General features: G+C 41.2%; 1 protein-coding gene across 1 annotated transcript in view; it reads left to right on the plus strand.

Moving 5' to 3' along the window:
- Nucleotides 1-26,332, plus strand: part of LOC149748188 (patched domain-containing protein 4-like) — a 44,610-nt gene extending 18,278 nt beyond the window's left edge. The window contains exon 3 of the mRNA XM_089919862.1: nucleotides 24,699-26,332. Coding sequence (XP_089775988.1) covers nucleotides 24,699-26,332 — 1,634 coding nt within the window. The remainder of the gene's footprint in view (nucleotides 1-24,698) is intronic.
- Nucleotides 26,333-27,824: the final 1,492 nt, after the last annotated feature.

Consider the following 27,824-nt stretch of genomic DNA (forward strand, 5'->3'; position numbering starts at 1 on the left):
TGCAACCAGGAAAGTCCTAGAGAGAATCGAAGTGCTTTACACATTCAGTAAATATATGTATATGTATAGCTGATTCACTTTGTTATAAAGCAGAAACTAACACACCATTGTAAAGCAATTATACTCCAATAAAGATGTTAAAAAATATAAATAAAATAAAATAAAGAGAGTGAGATGCCAAAAAAAAAAACAAACAGTAATGGAGGAGTGCTGAGATCTTAATTATCCCCCATTCAGGGCTCACCGCTTCTGGTCAGATGTCATGAATATTGATTAGTTAAAAGCAGCTAAATACAAAAGCATTTATTGAAATGTCAATAGCAGCTTATTTCAGAGTGCCTCCCAAAATATTGGAGACATAAACTTGAGATACTGAACTTGACATTTCTCATGTCAAATCAGAGCCAGGGGCTATGACGTGTGCAGTAGTCAGTATTCTCCAGAGACACAGAATCAATAAGAAGTATATATATGAGATTTGCTATAGGAATTGGCTCATGTGATTATGGAGGCTATGTCCCACGTTCTACTCTCTGCAAGCTGGAGAACCAGGAAAGCCCCCCTTCTCTGTACCCTCTTCCCCCTTGGTGTAATTCAGTCCAAGTCCAAAGGCCCAAGAATTAAGGGGCCAATGGTGTAAATCCCAGTCTGAGTCTGAAGGCCTGAGAACCAGGAATGCCCATGTCCAGGGGCAGAAGAAGGTAGATGTCTTGGCTCAAACAGAGAGAGGCTCTTGGAGATGGTTATCAAGAGACTGTGACCACCGGTTGACCCTTGAGCTAAATCTGGGCAATTGGAGGTTCCTGAGCCCCTCCCTGTGTTTAGAATGTATGTTCTGCCCACCATCCCCATATTAGCAGCCTTTCTAAGGACACAGCCTCGAGAAGGTAAGGTGTCATTGAGACCATCTGGACTGAGTATGTGACTGAACCCAGTTAAGGCCTCTCTATAAATGTTTAAGATTATGATGGGTAGGTGGGGAGATCTACTTGTCTTGCAGCCACGCAGGACAAGCCTCGTATGGAAGTTCCCTTTCTTATTAAACCTGCCACCTCTCAATCTGGAGTAGCTCTTCTAGCTCTTCTGTCTCTCCCTGCCTTCCATGTACAGGGGCCATATTGCAAACCAACAGAGTGAACTTGCCCTCCCTCTGCCTTTTTGTTCTATCCTGGCCCTCAGTGGCTTGGATGATGCCCGCCCGCCCTCATGAGGAGCATCTTCCTCACTCAGTCTACCACCTCAAATACTTATCTCTTCTGGAGACAACCTCACCGACACATGCAGACATGATGTTTTTCCAGCTCTCTGGGAATCCCTTAATCCAGTCAAGTTGATGCAGAATTACAACCACAGTATGTAATGTCCTAAGGTCGTGAAATAGAAGACAAGGAAGAAAGGGACAGATGAGGGAGAAAGAAAGGAAGGACAAACTTTGCCAAGGAAATCTAAAAAAAAAAGTCAAAAACTAGAAAAAAATAAAGCTGGGAAGAGATGGAAGCATGAAATGGATTGCAGAAGGAAAGTAGAACAATGGAGAATGAAGATAAATGGGATTGTGATGCCTGAGTCCCACCAGCAGTGGGTTGATGGTGTGGGAGGTATGGTGGCTGTGGTTGTTCCTCTTCTGCTGATGGTTTTTTTTTTTTTTGAAAGTTTTTTTTTTTAATTTTTATTTTCTATTGGAGTATAGTTGATTTACAATGTTGTGTTAGTTTCAGGTGTACAGCAAAGTGATCAGTTACACATACACATATATTGTTCTCGTTCATGCTGATGTCTTTAAACACAGCCATTGTACGTGTGGCAGAATGAGCCTGTCACTGACAACTCCAGTTGTTTCTGATCCAAGCAATGCCAGGAATGAGCCCCCTGCCTCTGTTTTTATGTGTTTGCTATTGCTGTTTTCTGAGGTAATCATGGAACAGCCCATCTTAAAGAGAAAGATGTCACAAATACTTGGGATCAGAAAACCAGGTGCTGTTTAGTTTTCTTTGTTCTGGCTTCCAGGACCTAGTTTCAAACCAAAGGGCATGCATTGATGGAAAGATAAAGAGGTAGTTGCTGAATAAATAAAAACCTAATGAACATAAAAGGCAAAACAGCTCCTTTAAACAAAACAGAGCGTATGCCTCTACCTCCCAACTAAATTCCAAGTGCCTAGCCAAAATTCGGAATGAGTGTGTATGTGTACCTCCTTGCCTGTGCAGTGCACCAGATGTCACCCTGACCTTTCAATGCCTCTTCTAGCCGCACAGTCAAGGTCTCAACAGGTCCCTCCATTCAAAGGAAGAGACCCTCAAAACGAAGGAAGCTGTTGTCTTCTGATGCTATTTCAGAGAACTGAATACCAGGTGAGATCTTACAAAACATCTAGTGCAGAATTCTAGATGTGAAAACGGGAAGTCAAAAAAGTTAAGTGACTACTTCAGTTCCACTTAGCCACAGAGAAGTAGAGCGACTTTCCCTAGTTGCGGGGGATGCTGACCCTCCCACTGCAGCAGCCATGTCTCCCATGTGGAGAGATAAGTCCCCCCTTATGTTCTGAGAAACAGTTTCTACTTTTCGTTCTAATGTGATACGTGTGTAAGGCCTCCCAGTGTTGCAAGGCAGCAGACGCCAGATCCCAGCAGGGTAAGATTTAGAGTCCAGTTCCTCACCTGCATCTCCACTGTTAACCTCTTGACCCAGTCAGTTAATTGTTAGTGCTTTTGCTTGTTCATCTGTAAACAGAGGGAATAATATTACTGACTTGCTTCAAAGAGTCCTAGAGATGAAATCATAGTGAAAATGGCATAATGATTGAGTTTAAACTATAAGCTAATAAATCATCATTGGACAATTGAGGATAACAAAATATTTGTCTACAGTAACTATTTCCTTAGTTTTAAAATCTGGGCCTCCAAACCAAATACTTCATTTTAACACCAGAAAATTTTAAATCTTTAAGTTTTTATTTAATATTAATAATATTTTGAGTATATGAAATCTCCCCAGCAGGTAGGCATTCAGTGCTTATTACTAATGTGCTTCAGATGGTGTGAGCAAAATATTTCAGTAAAGTATTTCCCTGAGATTACAAAAGTGGGATCGTTTTGTAAATCTGTGGTCTCAGTTGTCAGACATGTATTCTCTCTGGTATTTAATCTACTTTCTCACAAGGTCACAGCCTCAACTACAGTGATAATTTCTACCTCAAGAAAAGAGTTCACGTCTAGATTTCTTTTGACCATCAAGATTAAAGTAGCATTTGAAATATCCATTAGTGTGAACAAACCATTTAACATAATTTATGGTTTTAATTTCAGTAAATATATGTTAGCACCCACTGTATACCAGGCTCCCTGCTAGGTAGTCTGACATTCATTTCGTGTAGCATTCCTAAGCGAGAGAGGTTTTTAGAACAAGGGAACCATTATGTCTTTTCTGCTTACATCACTACTATTACTTCATTATTCACATATTGTAATCTCCTCAAAAGATCATTAGCCACCCACGGTTTTACGTTCACTGTCAGGAAAAAAGTTATTAAAACGGATATTGCATGAATTGAAGTTAGTAGGAAATATATGGGTCCTCAGTGGCTGAATTTATAGAATTGTGGCATAATTAGATATGAAAAAAAATATTTGGTGGGCTAAATTTTCATTTCTGGTAGAAACCAGGACATTTTGTTAGGACAATATTGGCAGAAACCATGGTTAGATTTCAACAGCCTGGGTTATTGGAGAGGAGGAGTAATTCTAGCCCAGATTGGGTTGACAAAGAGTGCCATCAGGGAAACTGACCCAGCCCTAGGACAATTTGGGTCGTATGTACAACGAGCACCCCCAAAAAACTGGGGCAGCATCATAATTCTATTCAGTTGATCCGTCCACAAGAGTCTACCCATTGCTGGGAACACGTAGAACAGTTATCTCTCCTGAAAACGTTAGGCAATGTCCCAGGGTGAGGGATGGGGGGCAGTTAGAATCAGGGCTCCGAGCTCTAAGCAGGAAAAGGAAGACAAAATCCCAACTTACAGGTCATGTCAAATGAGCAGGAGCTGAAGAGTGGGGATGATGCTGAAAGTTGGTTGATGGCCATCAGAGTGTCCAGTAACACCAATACAGTATCTGGACATTTGGGGTATCAGTATATGACTCCGGATCCTAATCTTTTTTTTTTTTTTTTTTGGTACGCGGGCCTCTCACTGCTGTGGCCTCTCCCGTTGCGGAACACAGGCTCCTGACGCACAGGCTCAGTGGCCATGGTTCACGGGCCCAGCCGCTCCGCGGCATGTGGGATCTTCCCGGACCGGGGCACGAACCCACGTCCCCTGCATCGGCAGGCGGACTCTCAACCACTGCGCCACCAGGGAAGCCCCCTAATCTTCTTTTAGCCGAGTCTCTCTTTAGGTCTCATGCAGGTCTTGTCCTACTTTTGTGGGATGTGTTTCCAAAGAACTTAGTTTTCACAGCCTATGTAGTGAAAATCTAGTCTGCTTTGTGTGTGGACTACTTAAAGGCCAACGTGAAATCTCGGGCAGTGTTCTACAGTATTTCTTTTTTTGTTTTTTAAGATTTTTTTTATGGGGACCATTTTTAAAGTCTTTATTGAATTTGTTACAACATTGCTTTATGTTTTGGTTTTTTGGCCGAGAGGCATGTGGGATCTTAGCTTCCCGACCAGGGATCGAAGCTGCACCCCCTGCACTGGAAGGCGAAGTCCTAACCACTGGACCACCAGGGAAGTCCCTACAATGTATTTCTGTCTTAAATTCTGACCAGTTTCACGTGTGAGTTATGAGGGATCTGCCCACATAAGGGTTTAAAGAAATCTTTTCTCCAGCTCCTTCTTCTCCAAAATCCTGCCCTCTCTCTAACTGATAGAGAGAGGAGCACAGCTGCGGGTGGGAGTCATGGAGTCCAGGTTTCCCCCAGAGTCTTTGCTGACACCACCCTGGCTGCAGGGGCATCGGAGAGCTGCCTGCTCCCTTGCCATGCATGTGCTACTTCTAGGTAGAATGGGAAGTCCAGGCTGCCACTCCATCTCTGCCAGCACCACAGGGGAGTGAGGGGAGAGGGCATGGTTTCTTCATGATGTTTGGCCGGAGTTAGGTGGATATTGTCAACAATTTTGCCATCCTGCTGGATCACCCAATTTCTGGTCTTGTCTAGAGGGAGCTGATTATGGGGGATTTTGGTTTTGTCTGTGTCTTCTGGCACTTCTAAATTAAGGGCTTCTCCAGAATCCAGCACCAAGCCCAGGATGCATGGGAGGCAAAAAGAAAGCATAGGGAAATCACCCCTGTTGTTAATGCCCCAGGTCCCTCCCTGGTCAGTATACCATCTTCATTCCACCTTTCAAAGTCTTCTTGTGTTTGTTAGTTGTATTATGTCCAGGGATTTTATAATTGGACTTAGCAAGAGATGGAGCAAGAAATGAGTCTTCTCCATCTTATCTAAAACCAGAAGTCTCACTTCAGTAACAGCGTTAATTGTTATAATCATTAACAAAACACATTCTTCCCTGTGGCTGTGTTCCTGGGAACCTGAATGAACCTGAATGAATAATAACAAAAATGTTATTATTGGCTCCATGGGGAGGTAAACAGTCTTCTACTGAGAAAAGTTTTCTCAGTTCCAAGCAGTCATTTCCAAAATCCCTTCCTACCAATTCCACTTGGCCAGTAGAAACCTGTAACTGCATCCAAGACTTGAAGGCATGTTTGTTTCAAAGGGTGTTTAAGGGGAAAGAACAAAATACAAACATTATATTGATGTATGCTATTCAAGACGGTCCTCCTTTGGAAAACAAAGACGGGGGAAGCATATCAGAGTTGAAATTTTCTGTCTCTTTCTCAGACTGACATGGTTAATATCAGGTTTCTGCATGAGCAATATTATAACTCAATATAATAACATAGTAAAACTAACCATAATCTGTAAGTGGGGTCCAAAAATGTCAAGGTCACACACTATTATAAAGTTAGTGAAATGTTGAGGGTGAGCCTGCTAGGGGAAACTACCAATCTCCTTATTTCCAAAATGAGCCACATCACCACAGGATTTCACCAGAGCTGATCATCTCATGCTGATCTCATGTCAAGATTTACATTTTAAAGGATTTATCCTGTGTGGAAGATTTCATTATTCTCCTTCTATAAATGAAGAAATTAGGATTCAGAGAAGTTAAGAAATTTGCCCAGTGTCACACAGCCTGAATATGGCAGTGTAAAGAAGGAAAATGAGAGAATTCAGGCTCCAAATGCTTGGCTGTAATCCGTACTCTATCTTTTCCCTCCAAGATCCATAGACTATGCCCGTAGGCTAACTCAGGCTCCAGCTCTTGGTTATATTAAGGTTGGTATTATACTCTCTTGCTGAGTCGGCTTGTGCTGGGTGAGACTCATCCCACAAGTGGAAGTGATTCCAGCTTGGAGGGCAAGACAAAGAATGGGGCTGGGCACCCTCTCTCACTAGCAGCAGGAAAGCACCCTGAACACTCTTTATTGCGTGCAGTGCCTGCTTTGAAGTGGATTAACTGAAATGTCTTGCGTTTTACTTTGTGTTTTTTTAAATTTAATTAATGTTTATTAAACACCTAGTGTGTGAAAGCACTCATGGAGTGGCGGGACCCTCATATAGATCCAAACTGAATTGAGTAACTCTTGGCCACAAGACAGGATACACTCGTCAGGTCCTGGGCTTCTGTAAACTATTTCAACTTTGTTTGGCGTACTTGCTTCTCATTCTCGGCTCCCTTCCACACTGTGAGGACAGACACAACAAACACCTGGCAATGTCAGCATAAAGGCAGGCAAGCTGCTAGCACAGGGAGGGGCACAGTTGTCCTGGCAGACTGTCTGATCGTGGTGTGAGGGAGGTGTGGTGGCAAGAAACAGGCTGACTGGTAGCAACAGAGCAACGTAGAAAGGAGCTGAGGTTGGCTCATCAAGTTACTGCAATTAGCGTTTGGAAATAATGAACAAGACAAGAATCCGGAGACGTGATTCAGGCCATTCTCTCAACATTTCCCAAGCCTGTCTTACTTGGGAGGTATAGAGAGACTGTGCTCAGCATTGGAAATACAGTGGTATTTGGTGAAAGATTCTTTCACCAACGAACCAGTAGAAATTTTCCTTCCCTTGGTCTCCAATAGTACTCTTTCAAGCTGTCCTAAGAACGTTTCAGAGTTGACTACATATAACAAGTATTTGTGCACTTTTCTCACTCTTCAGAGCTATAGTTTTGTCCAAGGCAGAGACTACCTCCATTTATCGTTACCTCCCCCCAACACAGAACCAAGAATAACATTTTGTTCATAGTAAAAATACAATAAATTGTGAATTAAACTACAGACACCAACTTAGTATAAACCTCTGTCATCTGTCTCCTGAGCCAGTCACCGCACACCACCTCCTAACTGGCTGCTGGACTTTGATTCTTGACCCCCTTCGCCCCATTATCCTCATGGAGCCAGAATTCTGTATCAGAAGCAAAGCTAGGGCCTCCCTGGTGGCGCAGTGGTTGAGAGTCCACCTGCCGATGCAGGGGACGCGGGTTCGTGCCCCGGTCCGGGAAGATCCCACATGCCGCGGAGCGGCTGGGCCCGTGAGCCATGGCCACGGGAGAGACCACAACAGTGAGAGGCCCGCGTACCGCAAAAAAAAAAGCAAACCTAATCATGCCTTTTTTGCCTTGCATCCTTCAGTGGCTCCCCATTGGACTTCCAATAAAATCAAAACTCCTTCACGTGATCTACAAAAGCCCAGTATTTTCCAAGCCACACTGTTATCTCCAACCACGTTCCATGACTCTTTCCTCATGACTCAGCCATTCACGTATGTGTGTGTGCATAAGGTGTGTATGTGTGTGTCTTTTCTTCTTAGTTCTAATTCTCCCTCCAGTTCACCACCTGTGTACATCCTGTTCCTTGCACATGAAATGCTTCCACTCTCTTTCCCTCCCACTCATCCTTCAGGGCTCACCTCAAATGGCATTTCTTTTGACCTCCCCTGATAGAAAGTGTGTCCCTTGTTGTTCTCTCCATTGAACCCAGTCCTTTTCTTCATGGCGCTTAGTGCTTTTGTAGTTATATACTTACTCGCGTGTTTATTTATTTGATGTCTTTGTAGCTCATTAAATGATAAATGGCATTTGCAAAGAATATTTCTTGAGTGAATGAATGATTTCCCCATTATCCATTATTGAAAGACTAATCTTATTTTCATTTTGTCCCATTTACTAACACCCAGATATAATTCTCTCCACCTTCTGCAAAGCGCATACACTATACAGAATTGTAATGAAGAAAAATGGTGGTTTGTGCCCATGCTGTTTTGTACATCCAGAAGGCATCTTCCCTGCTGTAATCCTCCTCCCAGTAGATTCTAAGTCAGAGGTGGGCAAATTTTTTTCTGTAAAGGGCCAAATACTAGATATTTTCAATTGTGCTAGCCATGCAGTCTCTGTCACAATGGCTCAGCTCTGCAGTTGTAGGGGGCGAGAAGCCGTAGGCAAAAGGTAAATGAATGAGCATAACTGTGTTCCAATACAATTTATTTCCAAAACAGGAGGAAGCAGCTTTGGGGCAGCAGGCTAGTTTGCCAACCCCTGCCCTAGGTAATCAGAGTCACAGCTTTAGATGACACTTCTGTATTGCCTAGATTCGTGCAAAATCCTAGCTGTACTGATCCTTTTTCACCTGCACCCTTGCCTTCTATTCTCATCCCAGCAACCAAGGTGATCTTGTTCAGTGGCCTCCCATCTTACTCCACATAAAAGCCAGAGTTTCACTGTGATCTGCACGGCTGCATCTGTCCCTCGTCTTGACCTCTCTGAGCTCACCTCCTATCCATCCTCCCTGCTCTCGGTCCACTCCAGCCCACACTGGCCTTGGGCTGTTCCTTGCCCATATCGGGCAGATTCCTGACTCAGTGCCTTTGAACTTAATGTTTCCTCTGCCTAGAATACTCTTCTCGTGAAGACATCACAGCTGTTTCTTCACTTCTTTCAGGCCACCTTCCAAAAGTTATCTTTATGGTAAGGTCTTTCTTATTCACTCTCTCTAGAATTTCCCACCTCTACCCCAGACACATATAACTCCCCGTTTTCTGCTTGTTTTCCTGATTGACCATATATAACACGTTATATTTAGTGCTTATTTGTCTTAGTACTTATTGTTTGTCTTCACTAGAATTAAGCCCCACGAGAGCAGAGACCACCTCTGTCTTCATCACAGCTGTATCCCTAATGCCTATAATAGTGCTTAGTACATAGTATACACTCAATAAATATATACTGAATAAAAGAATAAGTGAATAAGCAAGTCCTTTTCCTTATAGGAACTTCTGTGCCTGAGCCAAGACATCACCACAAGTAATTTTTTCTTTTCCTTTTAATATTCAAGAAAACAAGTCAAGTTTCCAGTTGAAAAAAATTTGTACACATTGGACTCATCTTTGTACTCAACTTAAGAACGCTTAATAGTTGCATCTTAGCAACTTCTTTTCATCTGAACTGACTCTCTCCACTGACAGGTTAAAACTAGAGGGAGGGGAAAAAGTTTCAAAAATCAAATAGAAGTTATACCTTGTTTTTTAATTAAATGCATGTGCAGAAATTGGTTATTGAGAGGTTTTACTTAAATTCTCCGGGTATTTGTTAACTTGCTGACCAGACCCTTAGCCCATGGGTCAAAATAATGCCAGAAAAACTCTTCTTAGAAAGCTCTGAGAACAAGTTGTTTTCCTAGCTTTAAACAGAAAGCACTATGTGAACCTATGTTTCCTTTGTACTTCAGAACAAAGAAAAACATCAAGTTTTTCATGATAGGTAAGTGGGTTACTTATGAGCATATGAAATTGACTCAAGATAAGACATTTGACAATTACACCAACAAAAGAGAAAAAGAAAGATTAGAGTTTGGATTTATTTATATGTGATTAAAAGGAAATCAGAGTAAAGAAAGCTAGCTGACAGTTTTTAAATTGGCTGCTTTGTTTGAAATGGAAGGGAAAACAATTGCTAATTAATCTTCAGGCTGAAAACATTGTTAATGCCTCCATTCCTTACCAATGCATACCCTCATCGTCTTCCTGTGTCCTGGAAGCGTCTTCTTCATTTCAGCTTTCCCATGTGTTCATTTTCCTGAGCTCTTGTAGTTTCACCTCTGAGTGACATGCAGTGCCTTGAACGTAGTAGGTAGACAAGTGCCTGTTACCCTGGATTAAAGTATCTCGAATTCTTATTTAATTATTTCTTAAATATATGCCTTTTTTCAATAAGACTGTAAACCTCTCAAAATAAAAGTTATCCGAACCTTCTTTCTCTAATCCCTAATACCCAGAACAAACTAGTTACTAAAATACCTGTTGATGGCTTCCCTGGTGGCGCAGCGGTTGAGAGTCCGCCTGCCGATGCAGGGGACGCGGGTTCGTGCCCCGGTCCGGGAAGATCCCACATGCCGCGGAGCGGCTAGGCCCGTGAGCCATGGTCGCTGAGCCTGCGCGTCCGGAGCCTGTGCTCCGCAACGGGAGAGGCCACAACAGCGAGAGGCCTGCGTACCGCAAAAAAAAGAAAAAATACTTGTTGAATTTGATTATTTAAAAATAGAAACGTTGATATACAGCAGATATTTAGATTAAAGGGTTATAATTTTACAGCATTTAAAATGAAGCATTTCAGTAAAGCCTAGTGTTGTAAGAGGAGCCAGACAATGTTAATTTATCCAAAATCATACAAGGTGTTTGTGTTGTTGCTGTTGTTATTATTGTTGTTTGTAAAATCTTTAATTCCCTAGTGTTTTCACAGGAGTGAGTGGGAAATATGAGTTCAGTTAAGAAAATGACACTCTAACCTTAGTTATTGACTTGCTTATTTTATTTTTTATTTACTTATTTATCTATTTATGTATTTTTGGCTGTGTTGGGTCTTCGCTGCTGTGTGGGGGTTTTCTCTAGTTATGGCGAGAGGGGGCTACTCTTCGTTGCGGTGAGAGGGCTTCTCATCATGGTGGCTTCTCTTGTGGCCGGAGCACGGGCTCTAGGCTCCCAGGCTTCAGTAGTTGTGGTGCGTAGGCTCCAGAGCACAGGCTCAGTAGTTGTGGCACGCGGGCTCAGTAGTTGTGGCTTGCAGGCTCTAGAGCGCAGGCTCAGTAGTTGTGGCGCACGGGCTTAGTTGCTCCGCAGCATGTGGCATCTTCCCAGACCAGGGTGTGAACCTGTGTCCCCTGCGTTGGATTCTTATTGGATTCCCATGCTTATTTTTATTTTTAAGGCATCAATGGGTTACCTCCACTGAGTTTATCTCAGGCAGGTAGCAGATTTTGTTCTAAAAGAAAGAAAGGAAGGAGGGAGGACAAAAACCTCTGGTAGGAAGGATAAAATAAGAAGCAAGATTTAGAAGATTCAACACGAAGGCTCGCTTCTTAGAGTCTAAAGGTAGGATACCAAATAATGGTAATGATAATAACCATAATAATAAACAGAGTGATTTGTGAAATACTGAGATTTTATCCTGGTCTAAGAACCAAGCTCTCTGCTCCTTGGAGGGTAAGTATCCTCCAGACATTCCTTCCCTCCCTCTACTTAACCGCTGTATATCTGCAACACACATACCACCTCTCTCTGTCTCTCTCTCACCTGACTTCTCTCACGGGAATACTAAATTGGTTTACATCATGTGGGAGCATTATAAATACTGTTTGATTATGAGGCTAAATTGGTTCAAATCACATAGGTACTTTCCTAAGTGCTGACGGATGAGGAAGTTTCGATATGCTATAATTTATAAACAAAATGAAGAAGGTTACCTGGCAAGATATGAGTGGTAGGAACAATTTTTGTACTTAAGAAATATAAAGGGAAGAGAACACTTCCCAAATCATTCTCTGAGGCCAGTATTACCCTGATTCCAAAACCAAAAACGTCACAAGGAAAGAAAACTATGGACCAATATTTCCTAGGAGTATAAATGCAAAAAAGTCTTAACAAAACATGAGCAAATCAAATCCAGCAACATATAAAGAGGATTATACGCCACGACTCAGTGGAATTTATCCCATAAATGCAAGGTTAGTTTAATATCTGAAAATCAGTTACTGTAAAACACTGTATCAATAGAATAAAGGTCAGAAAAGACATGATCATCTCCATAGACATAGAAAAGGCATTTGACACACCTCAGCACCCTTTTATGATAAAAGACAATCAACCAACTAGTACTAGATGGGAACTTTGTCAACCTGATAGAAAGCATCTGTGAAAAACCCAAACCTAACATAATATTTTTGATGAACACTTTTCCTTTAAGATTAGGAACATCACAAGGATATCTGCCCTCACCACTTCTATTTAACATTGTACTGGATGTTCTAGCTAGGGCAATTAGGCAAGCAAATGAAATAAAAGGCATTCATATTGAAAGGAGGAATTACCTCTATTTGGAGACGACATGATCTCATTACAGAAAATCCTAAGGAATCTACCAAAAAATGGTTGGAACTAATAAAGGAGTCCAGCAATATTGCAGGATCGGTATACAAAAGTCAATTGTACTTCTATACACTAACAATAAACAATCCAAAAATGAATTTAAGAAAACAATTCCATTCATAATAGCATTATAAAGAATAAAATTCTGAGCAATAAATATACCAAAAGCAATGCAAAATTGTACTCTGAAAACTGCACAACACTATTGAAAAAACTTTAAAAGACCTGAGTAAATGGAAAGACATTCCATGTTCATAGATTAGAAGATTTAACATAAAGCTACAGCAATGAAGATACAGTGGAACTGGCGCAAGTATAGACATACAGGTCCCTGGAATAGAATTGAGACTCCAGAAATACATTCTTGCATTTATGGTCAATTGATTTTTTGACAAAGATGCCTAGATAATCCAATGGGGAAAAAATAATATTTTCAACCAATGATACTGGGACAATTATATATCCACATGAAAAAGAATAAAGTTGGACTTCTTCACACTGTAAGTAAAATTCAACTCAAAATGGATCATAGACCTAAATGAAAGACCTAAAACTATAAATCTCTTAGAAGAAAATGTAGGAGTAACTCTTCATGACCTTGGTTAAGCAAAGCCTTCTTAGATATGACACCAAAAGCAAAAGCAACAAAAGATGGATAAATTGGACTTACTCAAAATTAAAAACTTTTGCACTTCAAAAGATTCCATCTAGGGCTTCCCTGGTGGCGCAGTGGTTGAGAGTCCGCCTGACGATGCAGGGGACGCGGGTTCATGCCCCGGTCCGTGAAGATCCCACGAGCCACGGAGCGGCTGGACCCGTGAGCCATGGCCGCTGAGCCTGCGCGTCCGGAGCCTGTGCTCTGCAACGGGAGAGGCCACAACAGTGAGAGGCCCGCGTACCGCAAAAAAAAAAAAAGAAAGAATAATGTGAACCTGTTTTGTTTTTTGTTTGTTTTAGTTTTTTTATTTTGTAATTGCTGAAATAGCCCTAGGTTTTCATATGTCTCTAAGGGTTAGAACTTTCAGATGGTCACATGGCCAAAAATCATCCTTCCCAAGGTCCAGTTAGCTGTTTCAGAGTCGTAGCTATCTGGGAGGGTTTTCATTTGACTCTTTCTTATGATTGTTTCTTGATTAATCTTTGCCTAATGGAAATGGGCAGGACAAAGTCCATGAGAATTCTCAAGACAGAAAGGAGTAAGATTTATCCCAAGAGGGCAATAAGAGTTTCCTACAACTTTCATCCCTTGAAGCTGTGTTTGGTGGCCTGGTGTGTTATCATGATTAAGTGTCACTTCTATTGATGACTTCAAGAATGAAACACAGCAGTGTGCCGTACTATACTGTGAGCACGTAGCTAAGACTCCAAATGAATGTTCACCCGTAAATAAAAAGTGTCGCCTGCTATTTATTGAGTTTTTAATATGTGCCAAGGACTGTGGTAAACACTCTATGTGGATTATCTCGTTCATTAACGTCAGCGACACACTATCAGGTAGGGGCTTGCATTTCCTGCTCTGCGCATGAGGAAATTGACACGGAGAGGTTGCTACTGAAGGTGTGGGGTAGGAAGTGATGTAGCTGGGGTTTGAACCCGGGGAATTAACACAAGAGCCAGTACTCAGGGCCCCTCTTCCACCCTGCTATCTGCCCAGCCACTGTCCTTGATCCCCTGCCTTTGAGAATTAACATCGAACTTTTTCTGAGATAACTCCCGTTGATTAATTTATGCTGTGTTAAAGCTGTTAAGCTGTGGACCGCTGGAAGGGGACAGATGACAGAGAAATATGGTGAGAGGAGGCACTTTTCATCTGAAAAGGGACTCTGTAGTCATCAGGGATGTATTCAAATGACAGCAGTTCTCTCACTTAGAGAGGACCCTCTAGGAAATGGTGTCCTTGCACCAGCCCCCGCCCCCCCACCGCCGGGGGCTGCTGGAACTCAGCAGGCTGCGCCAAAGCCCTACTGTGCTCTGCCCCTAGAAGGGGGTCTGGTTTGCTCTGTGAGCCGCGGAATAAAACAGTGGCTGAAAAGCTTCTTTCCTGCCAGATGAGAACGATTCTATTAGCTTAGCCTGAATAAGAGCACACATGGAAGGAATGCTGCAATTAGTTGGATCCAGTTAACCGAAGTCTTTTATTAATCAACATTTTTTCACAACGAACTTCTTAAGGACAGAACAGGCAATTTCAAAATAATCATCAGAGAAGAAAACTTTTAAACTCTTCTCTAGGCCTGGTATACGTTCAATCCAAACTCCCACATTTCTGCAACTATATACTACTGTTCAATACTAGCTATCATTTGTGGGAACACTGATTGTGTGCCAGGTATTTATATAAAGGGATTCATGTGTCTGTGTCTCCTTTAACACAGCAATCCTTTGAAGCAGGAATTGCTGTTTTCTCCATTTTACAGATTGGCAAACCTAGCCATGGAGTCTTTCATTTGCCCAGGGTCACACATCTAATAGATGGAAGCTTAAACCCACAGAACTCAGCTCTTTAACCAATATGCTAAATTGCCTCCTGATTATTGATAAAATGATGTATGATAAAATGATGACTCTGAAGTATATTATTTAATAAATAATAAAAGCTAACATTTATTGAGTGCTTCCTGGGTCCCAGGCCTGCTCTAAGCATACTACAACTATTGTATCATGTAATCTTCACATAGCCCATTAAAATGGGTGCCTTTTTAATCCCTATTTTCCAGACTAGGAAAGTGAGATACACACACACAAAAAAAAGTTAAACTAATTCTCCCCATACCACACATCACAAAATGATGTGCCAGAACTAGAAGCAAAATGTGTTACTCCAGAGTTCATCATTTTAATTGCTACAAATAAGTCCTTTTTTCCCCTTTTTTTAAGAACTGGATGCAGAAGAGGAATACAAGTCTAATGCATTTTAGAAAGATCTCCAATAAAGCTAATCAACCAATAAAAGTGGAATCAGAAAGGAAGTTCTGGTTGATTAATTTAACGACTTCAAATAATCAGATGATCCAATTCTTGAGCTTCCTGGTTAATTGAGTTTCCACTGATTTCAGGCCATTCTGCTCAGAGAGAATTCTCGTTCATGGGTTGTTAAATTTATCTTCACTGGTTAAGACAGGCAGCAAAACATTCAAGGATGCTCCCGGAAAACTTGCTCTTTAAAGCATTATGCTTTTATCAAGCATTTGTGCTACAACTTTGAAGATTTTCTTTTGAATGATATTTATAAGAAACCAAAACTGTGCATAATTTAAATTTGCTCCGCAAGATTCCTTCCATTTCAAACGCGTTTCTTAATGATTGGCTCAGACATTTTAAAAGCATTTTAAAAGCATTCTCCAGCTCTTGGTGTTATAGAAATCCTAAGTCATCATCACTTCTACTCTTTGTAGGATAAGAGATCCCCAAAGCTTGTAATTAATGAACCATTAAATTCAGGCATATGGATATGATATGGTTTTCAAATGGGACAAATGGGAGTTATTAAACTTCAAAGCGATGACATTTTACCGTATCTTCCTAATGGGAGGCGCTCAGGAAATGGCCTTCAAATGAATGAACTGATTATTCTAACCAATCTTTGAATGCCTTTAGCTCAATAAATACTTAGATTATCTTAATTTTCCTCCCTCCAAGTTCTTATACTTATTATTTTCTTCTTTTATATGATCTCTTATTGTAGGTCTTGATTTCTTTTAAGCATATGCTTGTGTTTAGTTTATGAGCTACCAATCCACTTCTCTTGACAGTTGTAAGATTTTCAGCCCCGCCCCGGTTCTCCCATTCATTGCTCTTCTCTGCTTGAAGCAATGACTTTTTCATCCACGTGGCTCCTCCCCGCTTCTCCGATTTTAACAGCCATGTTATACTCCTTTCAGAACAGCTTGCCACTTCCCATATGCCCATCTGGCTTTCTCTTTTTAGTGAGAATACAACTAAAATATCACTTCCACCAGAACGCCATCCCTTTCACTAGTGACATGATTTGGAAATTCAAATCCTCCAGGAATTAACTCTCACCCAATGCTCCTGTTCTAGCTCCCACACTTCTAACTCCTACACTCAAAGAAGTCAATTTATAAAGTCAACAATAAAGGAAGTTTAATTTCTCTCATTTTCTAAAAATATTTATTATAAAATATCAATGTCCTCCAAAGACCACCAGGACTCCTACAATAATTGAACAAATCTGGGTTTATTGACTCACTGCAATGAGGAAGAACACACACCTCTGAGGATTATGAAGCATTTTTGGAAGAAGATATTAGAATGGACTTAGTGTATGATTTTTGCAAGTATTAGGTGATTTGGAAGAGGGTTGAAGGCAGCAAGGTTGGTTCCTGTCAGGAAGAGAGGGTAAATCCATGATCAGTTACCTTAACAATTCTTAGAAGGTAAGGAAACCAGACCAAGATTAAACTGTGATTGGTAAAGAAGCAGCAATCAATCCTACTATTTTTTTTTAATTTTTTATTTATTTTTGGCTGCGTTGGGTCTTCGTTGCTGCACACAGGCTTTTTCCTAGTCATGGATCTTCGTTGCGGTGCACGGGCTTCTCATTGCGGTGGCTTCTCTTGTTGCAGAGCACAGGCTCTAGGCACACGGGCTTCAGTGGTTGTGACACGCTGTCTCAGTAGTTGTGGCTCGTGGGCTCTAGAGCACAGGCTCAATAGTTGTGGCTCACGGGCTTAGTTGCCCCGCGGCATGTGGGATCTTCCCGGACCAGGGCTCGAACCCGTGTTCCCTGCATTGGCAGGCGGATTCTTAACCACTGCGCCACCAGGGAAGCCCAATCCTACTATTCTTGATAAAAGGATGTTTGGCCTATTTTATGTTTTGGACAATGTTTGCATTTTGTTTGTGCTCAGTCATGATTATGGAGTGGTATTATTTTGTCTCAATCTATCCCGGTCACAAAGTGATCTTGTCTGATGCTTTTCTGCCAGACCATCTGTGTCATCAACGGAACAATACTAAGCCGAACTGTGAGGGCCAGACCAGCTCCTGGCAACACCAAGACCTACTTGACAGCACCCAGCTATCAGGGCTGCTTTTTCCTTTCTCAAACATAATGTATATTCCTTTCATAAAACTAGAAGACACGGAAAGCATTGAGAAGAAAATGAAAAGCTTCCTGGGAGTCTTTTTCTCTCCCTGAATGGGAATACCAAAGAGGGAGAGAACAAGAAAGCAAGCCACCGTGTGTGCGCTGGCTCTGCAGTGGAGTTTCAGCTCTTGGCAACACTGAGCTCCTGCGGCAAGGAAATCTGAAAAGAGAGCCCCCGAGTTCCCTCCAAAAGCCAAGTCAGCTGTGGTGGTGAAGAGAGCAGGAACCAGGCTGCATTCAGAAGCTGGCATCCCAAGTCAAATGACTTGGAATGTTCTCCATGGTAAATACCCTGGAGTTGCCAGCACTGAGCTTTTCCACTCAGTGGAGTACTTCCTGTGTGCCAAGCACATGTATTAACTTATCTAAAACTCAGAACAATCCCATGAGGCGGCTTCTCTTGTCACCTCACTTACAGATGAGAAAACTGAGACATGGAGAGGTTAAAAAACAACCTGCCCAAGGTCACAGAACTTGGAAGTAGGAGACCCAGGACTTAAAGTCAAGCAGTTTAAACTCTGATTTAACCCAGGATTTAAACTCTGGCTCTGGGGAATGTGCTGCTAATCACAATATCAAATAGTGGGACTTACCTAGTTTTCCCCACTTTGAGTATTAAAATCTTGGCTAATAGTCTGTGAGCTTTAGAACACTCCCATCTCCTCTCTCTCTCTCTCTCTCTCCATATATATATATATATATATATATATACACATACACACACACATATCTCTCTCAATATATATACATGTGTATATGTATATATATGTATGTGCATGTATATACACATATGCATATGAATAAACACACATACTGGATTTTTAAAATTTTAACTTTATATAGAACTACAAAATAAATTGTCAAAAATGATGGAATGCAAACTCTGGAATGAGACTACATGCCCTTTTCTATACATTGAGATATGTGTCAAGTACATAACAGCTCTGAAAATCATACAATGAGAATCTGTTACTAGATTCCATTTTTTCTTATTAGAGACATGATAAAATCCTCTAACCTCCTGCTAAGAGCTAAGGGATGAGTATCTGTTCAGATTCGTTCTGAATTCCTTATTTTCCTTCCTCGCTGCCTCTCTTCTCTATGTTTTACCTGCCTCATTCCGTACGGGGATGGGGGCACTTCAGGAGAAATGCTTAAGGGTAATATGAAGCTAGACCCTCCCTCACTGCACACCACAGGTTTACACGTAAAACCGTCAAATATGCCCCATCAAAGAGCAACTTGGAGCATTCCTGCTGAATAACTTCCTACCTATGTCTTTGTGGGCTACACAGGTACCAAGATGCAACAGCCTTGGCCGTCCTTTATGAATGGAGCTTGATAATCACCTATTTATTCTAGATGAGAGTTAATTAAAAGTAGTCAGTCTACAAAGACACACTGATAACCACCGCTAAGTTAGACATCATGGGGATTAGAAAATGTCTAAAAAGTTCATCGTCTGTCAGGTAACAGGAGTGCCTTATGGACCCATTTCTACCCTGCAACTAGCAACTTAGAGCAAGTTTCTTAATTTCATATTCCATTCCCTCTAGACATTTACAATGCTGAACCAGCTGAACGAATGAATTATGTGCTAATATTGTAACTGAACATCATTGATATTTACCACCGCCTCTGCCACAGAAGCACTTGGCAAATTCCCTTCTCAGTAAATTGAGGGGCAAACTGTATTTCACTAAATCTTATACTGAATACAGGGCTGTTAATAACAATCATGACAAGAACTTTAAAAATATCTTGAAAACTAGACAGATTTTGGCAGATCAAGGCCAATTGAGTTTCACAAACATTTACTGAGCACCAGTAAGTGCCAAATAATTGGAATACAAAAATAGAAAAGATGAGTACCTGCCCTAGATGGTAAGGACCTGTAAGGACTTACATGAAATACAGTCCCATGAATGGATAATTTCAGTTGGGTGTAGTAGTAAGCACTAAGAAATGTGTTGGCACACAGAGGGGAGGCTTCTAAGTGGGTGAGTTAGAGGTGAAGAGGGGAAGGGGAAAGCATTAGGGATGAGATCATGTTTAAGTGGTATCTTTAAAATAGAAATCAGCCAACTAAAGAGAAAGAACTATGCATAAGGATCCCATATAATGCCAGACCAGTGACTGACAACTCAGAATGCTGATTCAATATCCCGATTTTTTTGTTAGCTGCTTTACTGGTTCAGTTGACTGGGATTTTGTTTTTTCATCCATTAGGTTGGCATCAGGATCACATAGCCTAAGAGCCCAATAAAAAATCAAAATGCTTTTCTAGTTGAGCTCAATGGTGATTTCCACAAACAGAGCTGCTGAACACATAGTTAATTAACCAAAGCAGAAATAACGGCTAAGGGAAAGTAGAAAGTTTTCTCTGGAGTGAGATGTGAGTGGAGTATTATTTTTACCTCTATTTTTTATGTCGCTGAAACAGGAGATGTCAAACTCTCATGACCTGCTGAGCGCTTAACATGTTCAAGTGAAGAGGAAGACCCACCAGTACGTCTTCAGAAGAGAATTCTAATTCAGCAGATTAGAAAGAATTAGAAGCCCCACAGAAGGAGCTTATTAGAGCAATAACTGTATCAAAGGAAAACCCAGTAGGAAACTAACTGGGTCAGTTACAATTAGTTCTGATTGGATTTGATCCTTGTTAAAACTATTTTCTTTGGAATTCTTGATTTTGGAGAGGTTAGGTTTGGTATTAAAGTGGCAACTGTAAAATTTGTATTAGATTTGCAGAAGAATATCATTGCTTTGAAAGAAGTCACGTCTGGACTAGCAGTGAACCAGAGAGATTTCCTACAGCACTGTCAGGTCAATCATAGTGTAGAAGTTTACATGGGAAGTGCAGGAGTTTAGAGAAATGTTGTAAAATGTGGGTTGGAATAAGTTCTCAAGAAGATCCATCTCACTTTAGAAGTGATCTTTACTTGTTGTAGAGTGACTGCTTGAGGTTCAGATCAAATTATAACTAATTCTGAATATTGTTCAGCTCACTTAGGACTGAAATGAGTTTTGTTTGGTAACAAATTTTTTTTTTAATTTAAAATACTTCCTCTGGCTGACCTGCACTGCCATGGCTAGGGAAAGAATCGACACACTCTTCATTTTCTCATTTCTCAATTGCAAATAGCAGAACTTATTAAATTATTGTTAAATAGGGTATGTTAGTAAGCTGACAGCTAAGTTTTCCTTGTTATTGCACAATTCTTCCATTTGCTTTCATTTAGAAAGAGGTCCCCCCAGCGACATCGCTGAAGACTTTTGCAATATTCAATACACACACATATACGTGCAGATCTTTTATTTCTATTCATTTTCCTCCTTGAATTTTTCTCCCAGTTCCAATTCTGTCCAAATCACTTTTATTCCTAAGAGTTCTCTCTCTCTTTTCTTTCATGAAACTTTATCAAGACAAATGTCAGTTATCCCATAATGTCCCAGGTGAGATACTTGTCATATTATTCTAATATAATTTGCAAATATATACTAATATAGTGGGAGGAAATCATGATCAGTGTTTGGCAGTCATCTTTTGAAACATTAAATAAAGTGTATAATTTGGGCAATAGATTATCTCTGCAGAGAGAAAAAATTCAATTATAAACATCAAAAGCAAAACTACTTTCCCTGAATTAATAAGGGTTTGTGCCCTTATTCATGTTATTCCATCAGTCTAGATCACCACTGGCATCATCCCCTACCTAGTAACACCTTTTGGAGATTTTCTGACCCCTCAGAAAGAATCAACTGTATTTTCACAGTACACAGCATGCATCTCTATTTAACAAGAATGCAAGCCTTCCTTTCAAGTCTGTTAGCTGCTTACATATATGTCTATCACCACTCAGGAGCATGAATGGTGTTCGTAAGACAAACTGAGGCCTTCGGTGAGGATTAAGGATTTTGGTGGGAATCGGACAGAAGCAAAGAACTGCCAGGACTAGGGTACCAGGGAGTAATATAATGGAATCAGTTCAGGTCTTTGTTCAGTGGGGCAAGTCACACTTGTGTATATTGCATGCTTCATCATCTGAGATGGTGGACCACCTGTCTTTTGAGTAGATACTAGTGCCTTGTTTTCAGGTGTATTGTTTGAATTGAAATAGGACTCTCGGAGTAAGGGTGGAAAAATAGTGAATACAATCCTTTTAAAAAGCTATGTAGAGATTTAAGGATTCTTTCAAGTGAGCAGAGATGTTCAAAAAATGGTTCTAGCATCAGAATGAAAACTAAAGGGAATAGTAAGAAACCAAGAGGGAAAACACTGCAGAGGTTAAAAAATGGGATCTCTGTTGTCGACAGGCCAACTGGACAGAGCAACAAGATAACCCCAAACCCTAATTTCTCTTTGTAGGAGGCCAGTTCTGTGAAATAATTACATAGTTATTTGTCTGGAAAGATGGAAGGGTGGATGGATGGATGGTTAGATAGATAGATAAAGCTTAATACATACATACATACATAGCTAGAATAAATGCACCAAATTGTTAACAGCAGTTATCTGTGTTATGGGACTATGGAATAATTTTTTCACCATTATTTTTTCCATTTTCCCAAAATTTTTGATGGAAATATGTCCTATTTTTATAGTCAGAAAAGGGCGATTAAAATGTGTGTGTGTGTGTGTATAATATCTCTTTTTCTTTTGACTAAACCAATAATTCTCAGTTGGAGACAGTTTTGTCCCCAAAACAGCATTTGGCAGTGTTTGGAGACATATTTGATTGTCACAACTGAGGAATGTGCTACTGACATATAGTGGGTAGAGGCCAGGAATGCTTCTAAACATCTCACAACATACAGAACAGTTCCTAAAATTCATTTGTATTAGAAGCTATGATCTCAGGCTCAGAATTACCCAAGTAAAAATGACCTCTGGACTGACAGATATTGGAAAAGATTGTGTTTCTTGTTTATGTTTTATATATTGACTAGCACAGATCCTCATGGTAGCAAATTCTAATAAATATATATTGGGTTGAGTTGAATTAAAAGTGTATATCTCAGGCTTCCTTGGTGGCGCAGTGGTTGAGAGTCCGCCTGCCGATGCAGGGGACGCGGGTTCGTGCCCCGGTCCGGGAGGATCCCACATGCCGCGGAGCGGCTGGGCCCGTGAGCCATGGCCGCTGAGCCTGCGCGTCTGGAGCCTGTGCTCCACAACGGGAGAGACCACAACAGTGAGAGGACCGCATACCAAAAAAAAAAAAAAAAAAAGTGTATATCTCTTCTGGGCACAATTAATATAGGTATAAAGATGCATAATAAACTTTTGAATTAGTAATTAAAAGGTACATTTTCTAGACCCAACTGGAATTGAGAGTTATAGTTGATTTAATTCATTGAGAGGTTAGTGGGCATCTATCACTTTGTCAGATGTTCTGCAGAGTATAAAAGTAACATAAAATTCATTCCTTGACCTTGAGGAATTTGCAGTCTAACCAAAGAGATAGACCATGTCCTGAGAAAACCATTTTGTTCCAGAGCAAAACAGCACATGTTAGTGTGCCAAAATGAGTAGCTAATTAGTGCAATAGGAATTTAAGGAACAGAAAACAATCAATATGTCTGGAATTGTCAGAAACGGCTTCAAGACAAAGAAGAGAGCTGAGCTAACAGACTGATGGGTCGAATTTCAATATAAGCAGCAACAAGAGGAAGGTATTGAAAGGCAGAGAAAATAGCATGAACAAAACTTGGAAAGTAAGACTGATCATAGGCAGGCTGATGGGGAGTGAGAGGACTACTCTCGAGCAGGTAATAGATTTGAACTGCTGGGAGGTGACCAGATTATGGTGAAAATCGAATGAATGAGTATTATTAGGAACACCCTGTAAAGTATCTAAGCCTATGAATGGGATAAAACATGCCAGCCCCAAAGTTGTGTTTTCAGTCTTTACCATACTTAGAGTATTTGACCTCATATGATTTAGCTTCATCTTCCCACACGTAAGACCTTTGTACTATATAAAGTAACAACCTGGCCTACATAATGTACCTAATGCTCCAAAAAAGTGACCAAAAGCAGAGACAAGCCAAATTTAGCCATAGCCTCCGGTAACCTTTCTCCCCCCTTGTGACTACAAAGATACCAAGAGTCTTCATTTCAGAAGAGAAGTGCTCTCATTAAAGAATTATTTTAGGGCTTCCCTGGGGGCGCAGTGGTTGAGAGTCCGCCTGCCGATGCAGGGGACACGGGTTCGTGCCCCGGTCCGGGAAGATCCCACATGCCGCGGAGCGGCTGGGCCCATGAGCCATGGCCGCTGAGCCTGCGGGTCCGGAGCCTGTGCTCCGCAACGGGAGAGGCCACAACGGTGAGAGGCCCGCGTACCGCAAAAAAAAAAAAAAAGAAAAAGCACACTCCATCCACTTTAATGGAGCAGTCAAACATTTACTCATCACCCACTCTGTGTGAATAAAAGCTCTGTGAGGAAATGCCTGCTATAATCTTTCCCCCTGAAGGTCTTGCCCTGTGTTTTATGTGACCTGGCAGATTTTTTTGACTCATATCCAATGTTAATTAATCAAATCTATAGGAATTGGTTTCTAAGCTGTTTGGCTACCTAGCAGGTTATTAACATTGTAAAATCAATTTAACGCCATTTTTAAGTGTTTAAGATCATCATCTTATAATTTCCAAAATCAGCATGTAAGTCAGTTTGAAATGAAGGTTAGGGACCATCAGTCAATACATCAGTTGATAAAGCACCGAACTGGTATTGAGGGGCATTTGAAGTTGGGTGACTAACAGCCCCTGCCCTTGACAACTTAGTATCCATTTAGGGAGAGAATATGTGTGCAGGGGGAAAAAAAATCACAAAACAATGTCACATTACATTTACAATTTGTCAAATTAATGGAACAGACAATAAATGCTTCATTTTGCCCAGAATACCAATAAGTTTGGACTTTGCTGAAGTAGAAACATGAACCAAACATATCCTGCTATGTAACTGAAATTTGAGATCCTGATAGGAGTATCATAGTACTTTGAAGATTAGAGTATGCAGTACTGTTGAGCATAGATAACCTATAAGGAATTCACTTGAACTATAGGAGGAAATGAAAATAGTTCTTCTCTTCCTTCTTTTTTTAAATTAGGTCATGGAACGAAAGGAGTATTTGAGCTTCTGTCTGGATGGCGGAGAACCAAAGAGAATTTGCCCTTCAAAGACAGGGTAGCAGATGCCTATTCGGATGTGATGGTGACCTATACCATGACTAGCTCCCTGTACTTTATTACCTTTGGCATGGGTGCCAGCCCGTTCACCAACATAGAGGCTGTGAAGGTCTTCTGTCAGAACATGTGTGTCTCCATCCTGTTGAACTACTTCTACATTTTCTCCTTCTTTGGCTCCTGTCTGGTCTTCGCTGGCCAACTAGAGCAAAACCGCTACCACAGCATCTTTTGCTGTAAGATCCCTTCTGCAGAATACCTGGACCGCAAGCCTGTGTGGTTCCAGACAGTGATGAGTGATGGGCATCAACAGACATCCCATCATGAGACGAACCCCTACCAGCACCACTTTATTCAGCACTTCCTCCGTGAACATTACAATGAATGGATTACCAATATCTACGTGAAGCCATTTGTTGTCATCCTCTATCTCATCTATGCCTCCTTCTCCTTCATGGGGTGCTTGCAGATCAGTGACGGAGCCAACATCATCAATCTACTAGCCAGTGATTCCCCAAGCGTCTCTTATGCCATGGTTCAGCAGAAATATTTCAGCAACTACAGCCCCGTGATAGGATTCTATGTCTACGAGCCCCTCGAGTACTGGAACAGCAGTGTCCAGGAGGACCTCCGGAGACTCTGCAGTGGATTCACTGCAGTGTCCTGGGTGGAGCAGTATTACCAGTTCCTGAAAGTGAGCAACATCAGTGCCAATAACAAGAGTGACTTTATCAGTGTCCTACAAAGTTCATTTTTAAAAAAGCCAGAATTCCAGCATTTTCGAAACGATATCATCTTCTCCAAGGCAGGAGATGAAAACAACATCATTGCTTCTCGCTTGTATCTGGTGGCCAGGACTAGCAGAGACAAGCAGAAGGAAGTCGTAGAAGTGCTGGAAAAGTTGAGGCCCCTGTCCCTGTCAAAGAGCATCCGTTTTATCGTGTTCAACCCCTCCTTTGTGTTCATGGACCATTACAGCTTATCTGTCACAGTGCCTGTTCTGATTGCAGGCTTTGGTGTTCTCCTGGTGTTAATCCTGACTTTTTTCCTAGTGATCCACCCTCTGGGAAACTTCTGGCTAATTCTTAGCGTCACCTCAATTGAGCTGGGCGTTCTGGGCTTAATGACATTATGGAACATCGACATGGATTGCATTTCTATCTTGTGCCTTATCTACACTTTAAATTTCGCCATTGACCACTGTGCACCACTGCTTTACACGTTTGTATTAGCAACTGAGCACACCCGAACACAATGTATAAAAAGCTCCCTGCAAGAGCATGGGACAGCCATTTTGCAAAATGTTACTTCTTTTCTTATTGGGTTGGTCCCCCTCCTATTTGTGCCTTCGAACCTGACCTTCACACTGTTCAAATGCTTGCTGCTCACGGGGGGTTGCACACTTCTGCACTGTTTTGTTATCTTACCTGTGTTCCTAACCTTTTTCCCCCCTTCCAAAAAGCACCACAAGAAAAAGAAACGCGCCAAGCGGAAGGAGAGAGAGGAAATCGAATGCATAGAAATTCAAGAGAACCCTGATCACGTCACCACAGTCTGAAGGGTGTAGACTAATGGATTATTTTTCTTTTCCAGTATTGCACAACGATGCAGGGCAGGCAAAGCTCAGACCTCAGCTGCTTGGGCTGGCCAGGGGTAACCAGGCAAGTCAGATCAAGAGTGAATTATTCATGACACATCAAGGTGTCCACTTCTTGGGGGGAAGAAGGACTCAAAGAAGGGGAAAAAGTCCTTTGCAACCTTGTTCTCCACTAACGATAAGTTTCTGGATGTGACCTTGGAGCTCTTCCAAGGAATGGACGAATCAATGGAGTGTTAGAAGGCCAAAGGAGCCAACTGCTTTTAAAAATAAAATGCTTAGGAGAGATGGAGTGGAGAAGATGGGGGCCTCCAAATAGTGGAAAAGACATAGGAAATGTCAAAATTGCTATGACAGTTTTCATCTTTGTTTTTTGATCAGGTTGGTCAAAGGAAACCTATGCACTTGGGAAGTACATATTTAATCCCATCTAAGCCAAAGCACTTCCCAATTCATTTTAAGTGTGCGTATATATGTGTATGTGCCATATATACATATACTTAGATTTGTCTTTAGTGTACCTTGACATCTGTGTGGAGGGAGGTGCCCATTTGCAGACCGGCTGGCCTTTCTCTAGAAAGTCAAACCAGCCTTAGCCAAATATAGACCCATTAATGACCATTCAAAATCGATTCAAGTGTTGCAGCAAGAGTACTGTTCACCTGTGCAATAAGCAAAATAAACAGAGATGTGAGCCCATTAGATTCACATATCATGTTGTCAGTCTTTGAGATTCTTGCTTTGGATGACTTAGCAAAAAACGCAAAAGGCATTTGAATTAATTACCACGTGGGCAAGGTTTAAAATCTCATGTTAGTGCTAAATAGTTACTGTGGCTTTTCATTGGCTTTTAATGATTCTCTGTATTTGGGAGGACTGATTTAGCTGCTTTTAGGGAGCTCACCCACTGCAAATGAGCACTTTACATGCATTGTTCATACAAATGTGTGTAAAGTTGCACAAGAGTGTGTGTGTGTGTGTGTGTGTGAGAGAGAAAGAGAGAGTTGAGGTATTCCGTAGTTACAGTATTCTCATTTTAGATGTTGAAAATATACTGCCATGGAATATAGATAATTAACATAGGAGAAAGTGGGCATAACTAGGAAACTTGTTATAGAAGGAAATAGAGTAAACGGGGCATCACCACTCGTCATGTGTTATCAACTGGTTCTTAGTGTAAAGAAAATACTCTAAACCTATCAAGTCTAGTGTGTTCCTTGCATTAATATTTGGAACATTAACCCAGGCCACAATCACTATAGTGGTGGTCGCTATAACTCCTGCAATATTGTTTTGTAGCTTCTTGCAATATCATTGTTCTTGTTACCTGAAAAGTGCTTGTCAGTTGGCAGGCCTCCTAGGGTGATCGTCGCTCTCCACAGGTGACGGATTAACTGTAACTGCTGCTGAATTCTCTCTGAAAAACAGTACTAAGGGAAATGTTTTCCTTGTG

This window comes from Delphinapterus leucas, chromosome 10 (assembly GCF_059928025.1).
Source record: "Delphinapterus leucas isolate spDelLeu-1000000601 "Yukka" chromosome 10, BTC_Dleu_Yukka2, whole genome shotgun sequence".
Lineage (NCBI taxonomy): Eukaryota > Metazoa > Chordata > Mammalia > Artiodactyla > Monodontidae > Delphinapterus > Delphinapterus leucas.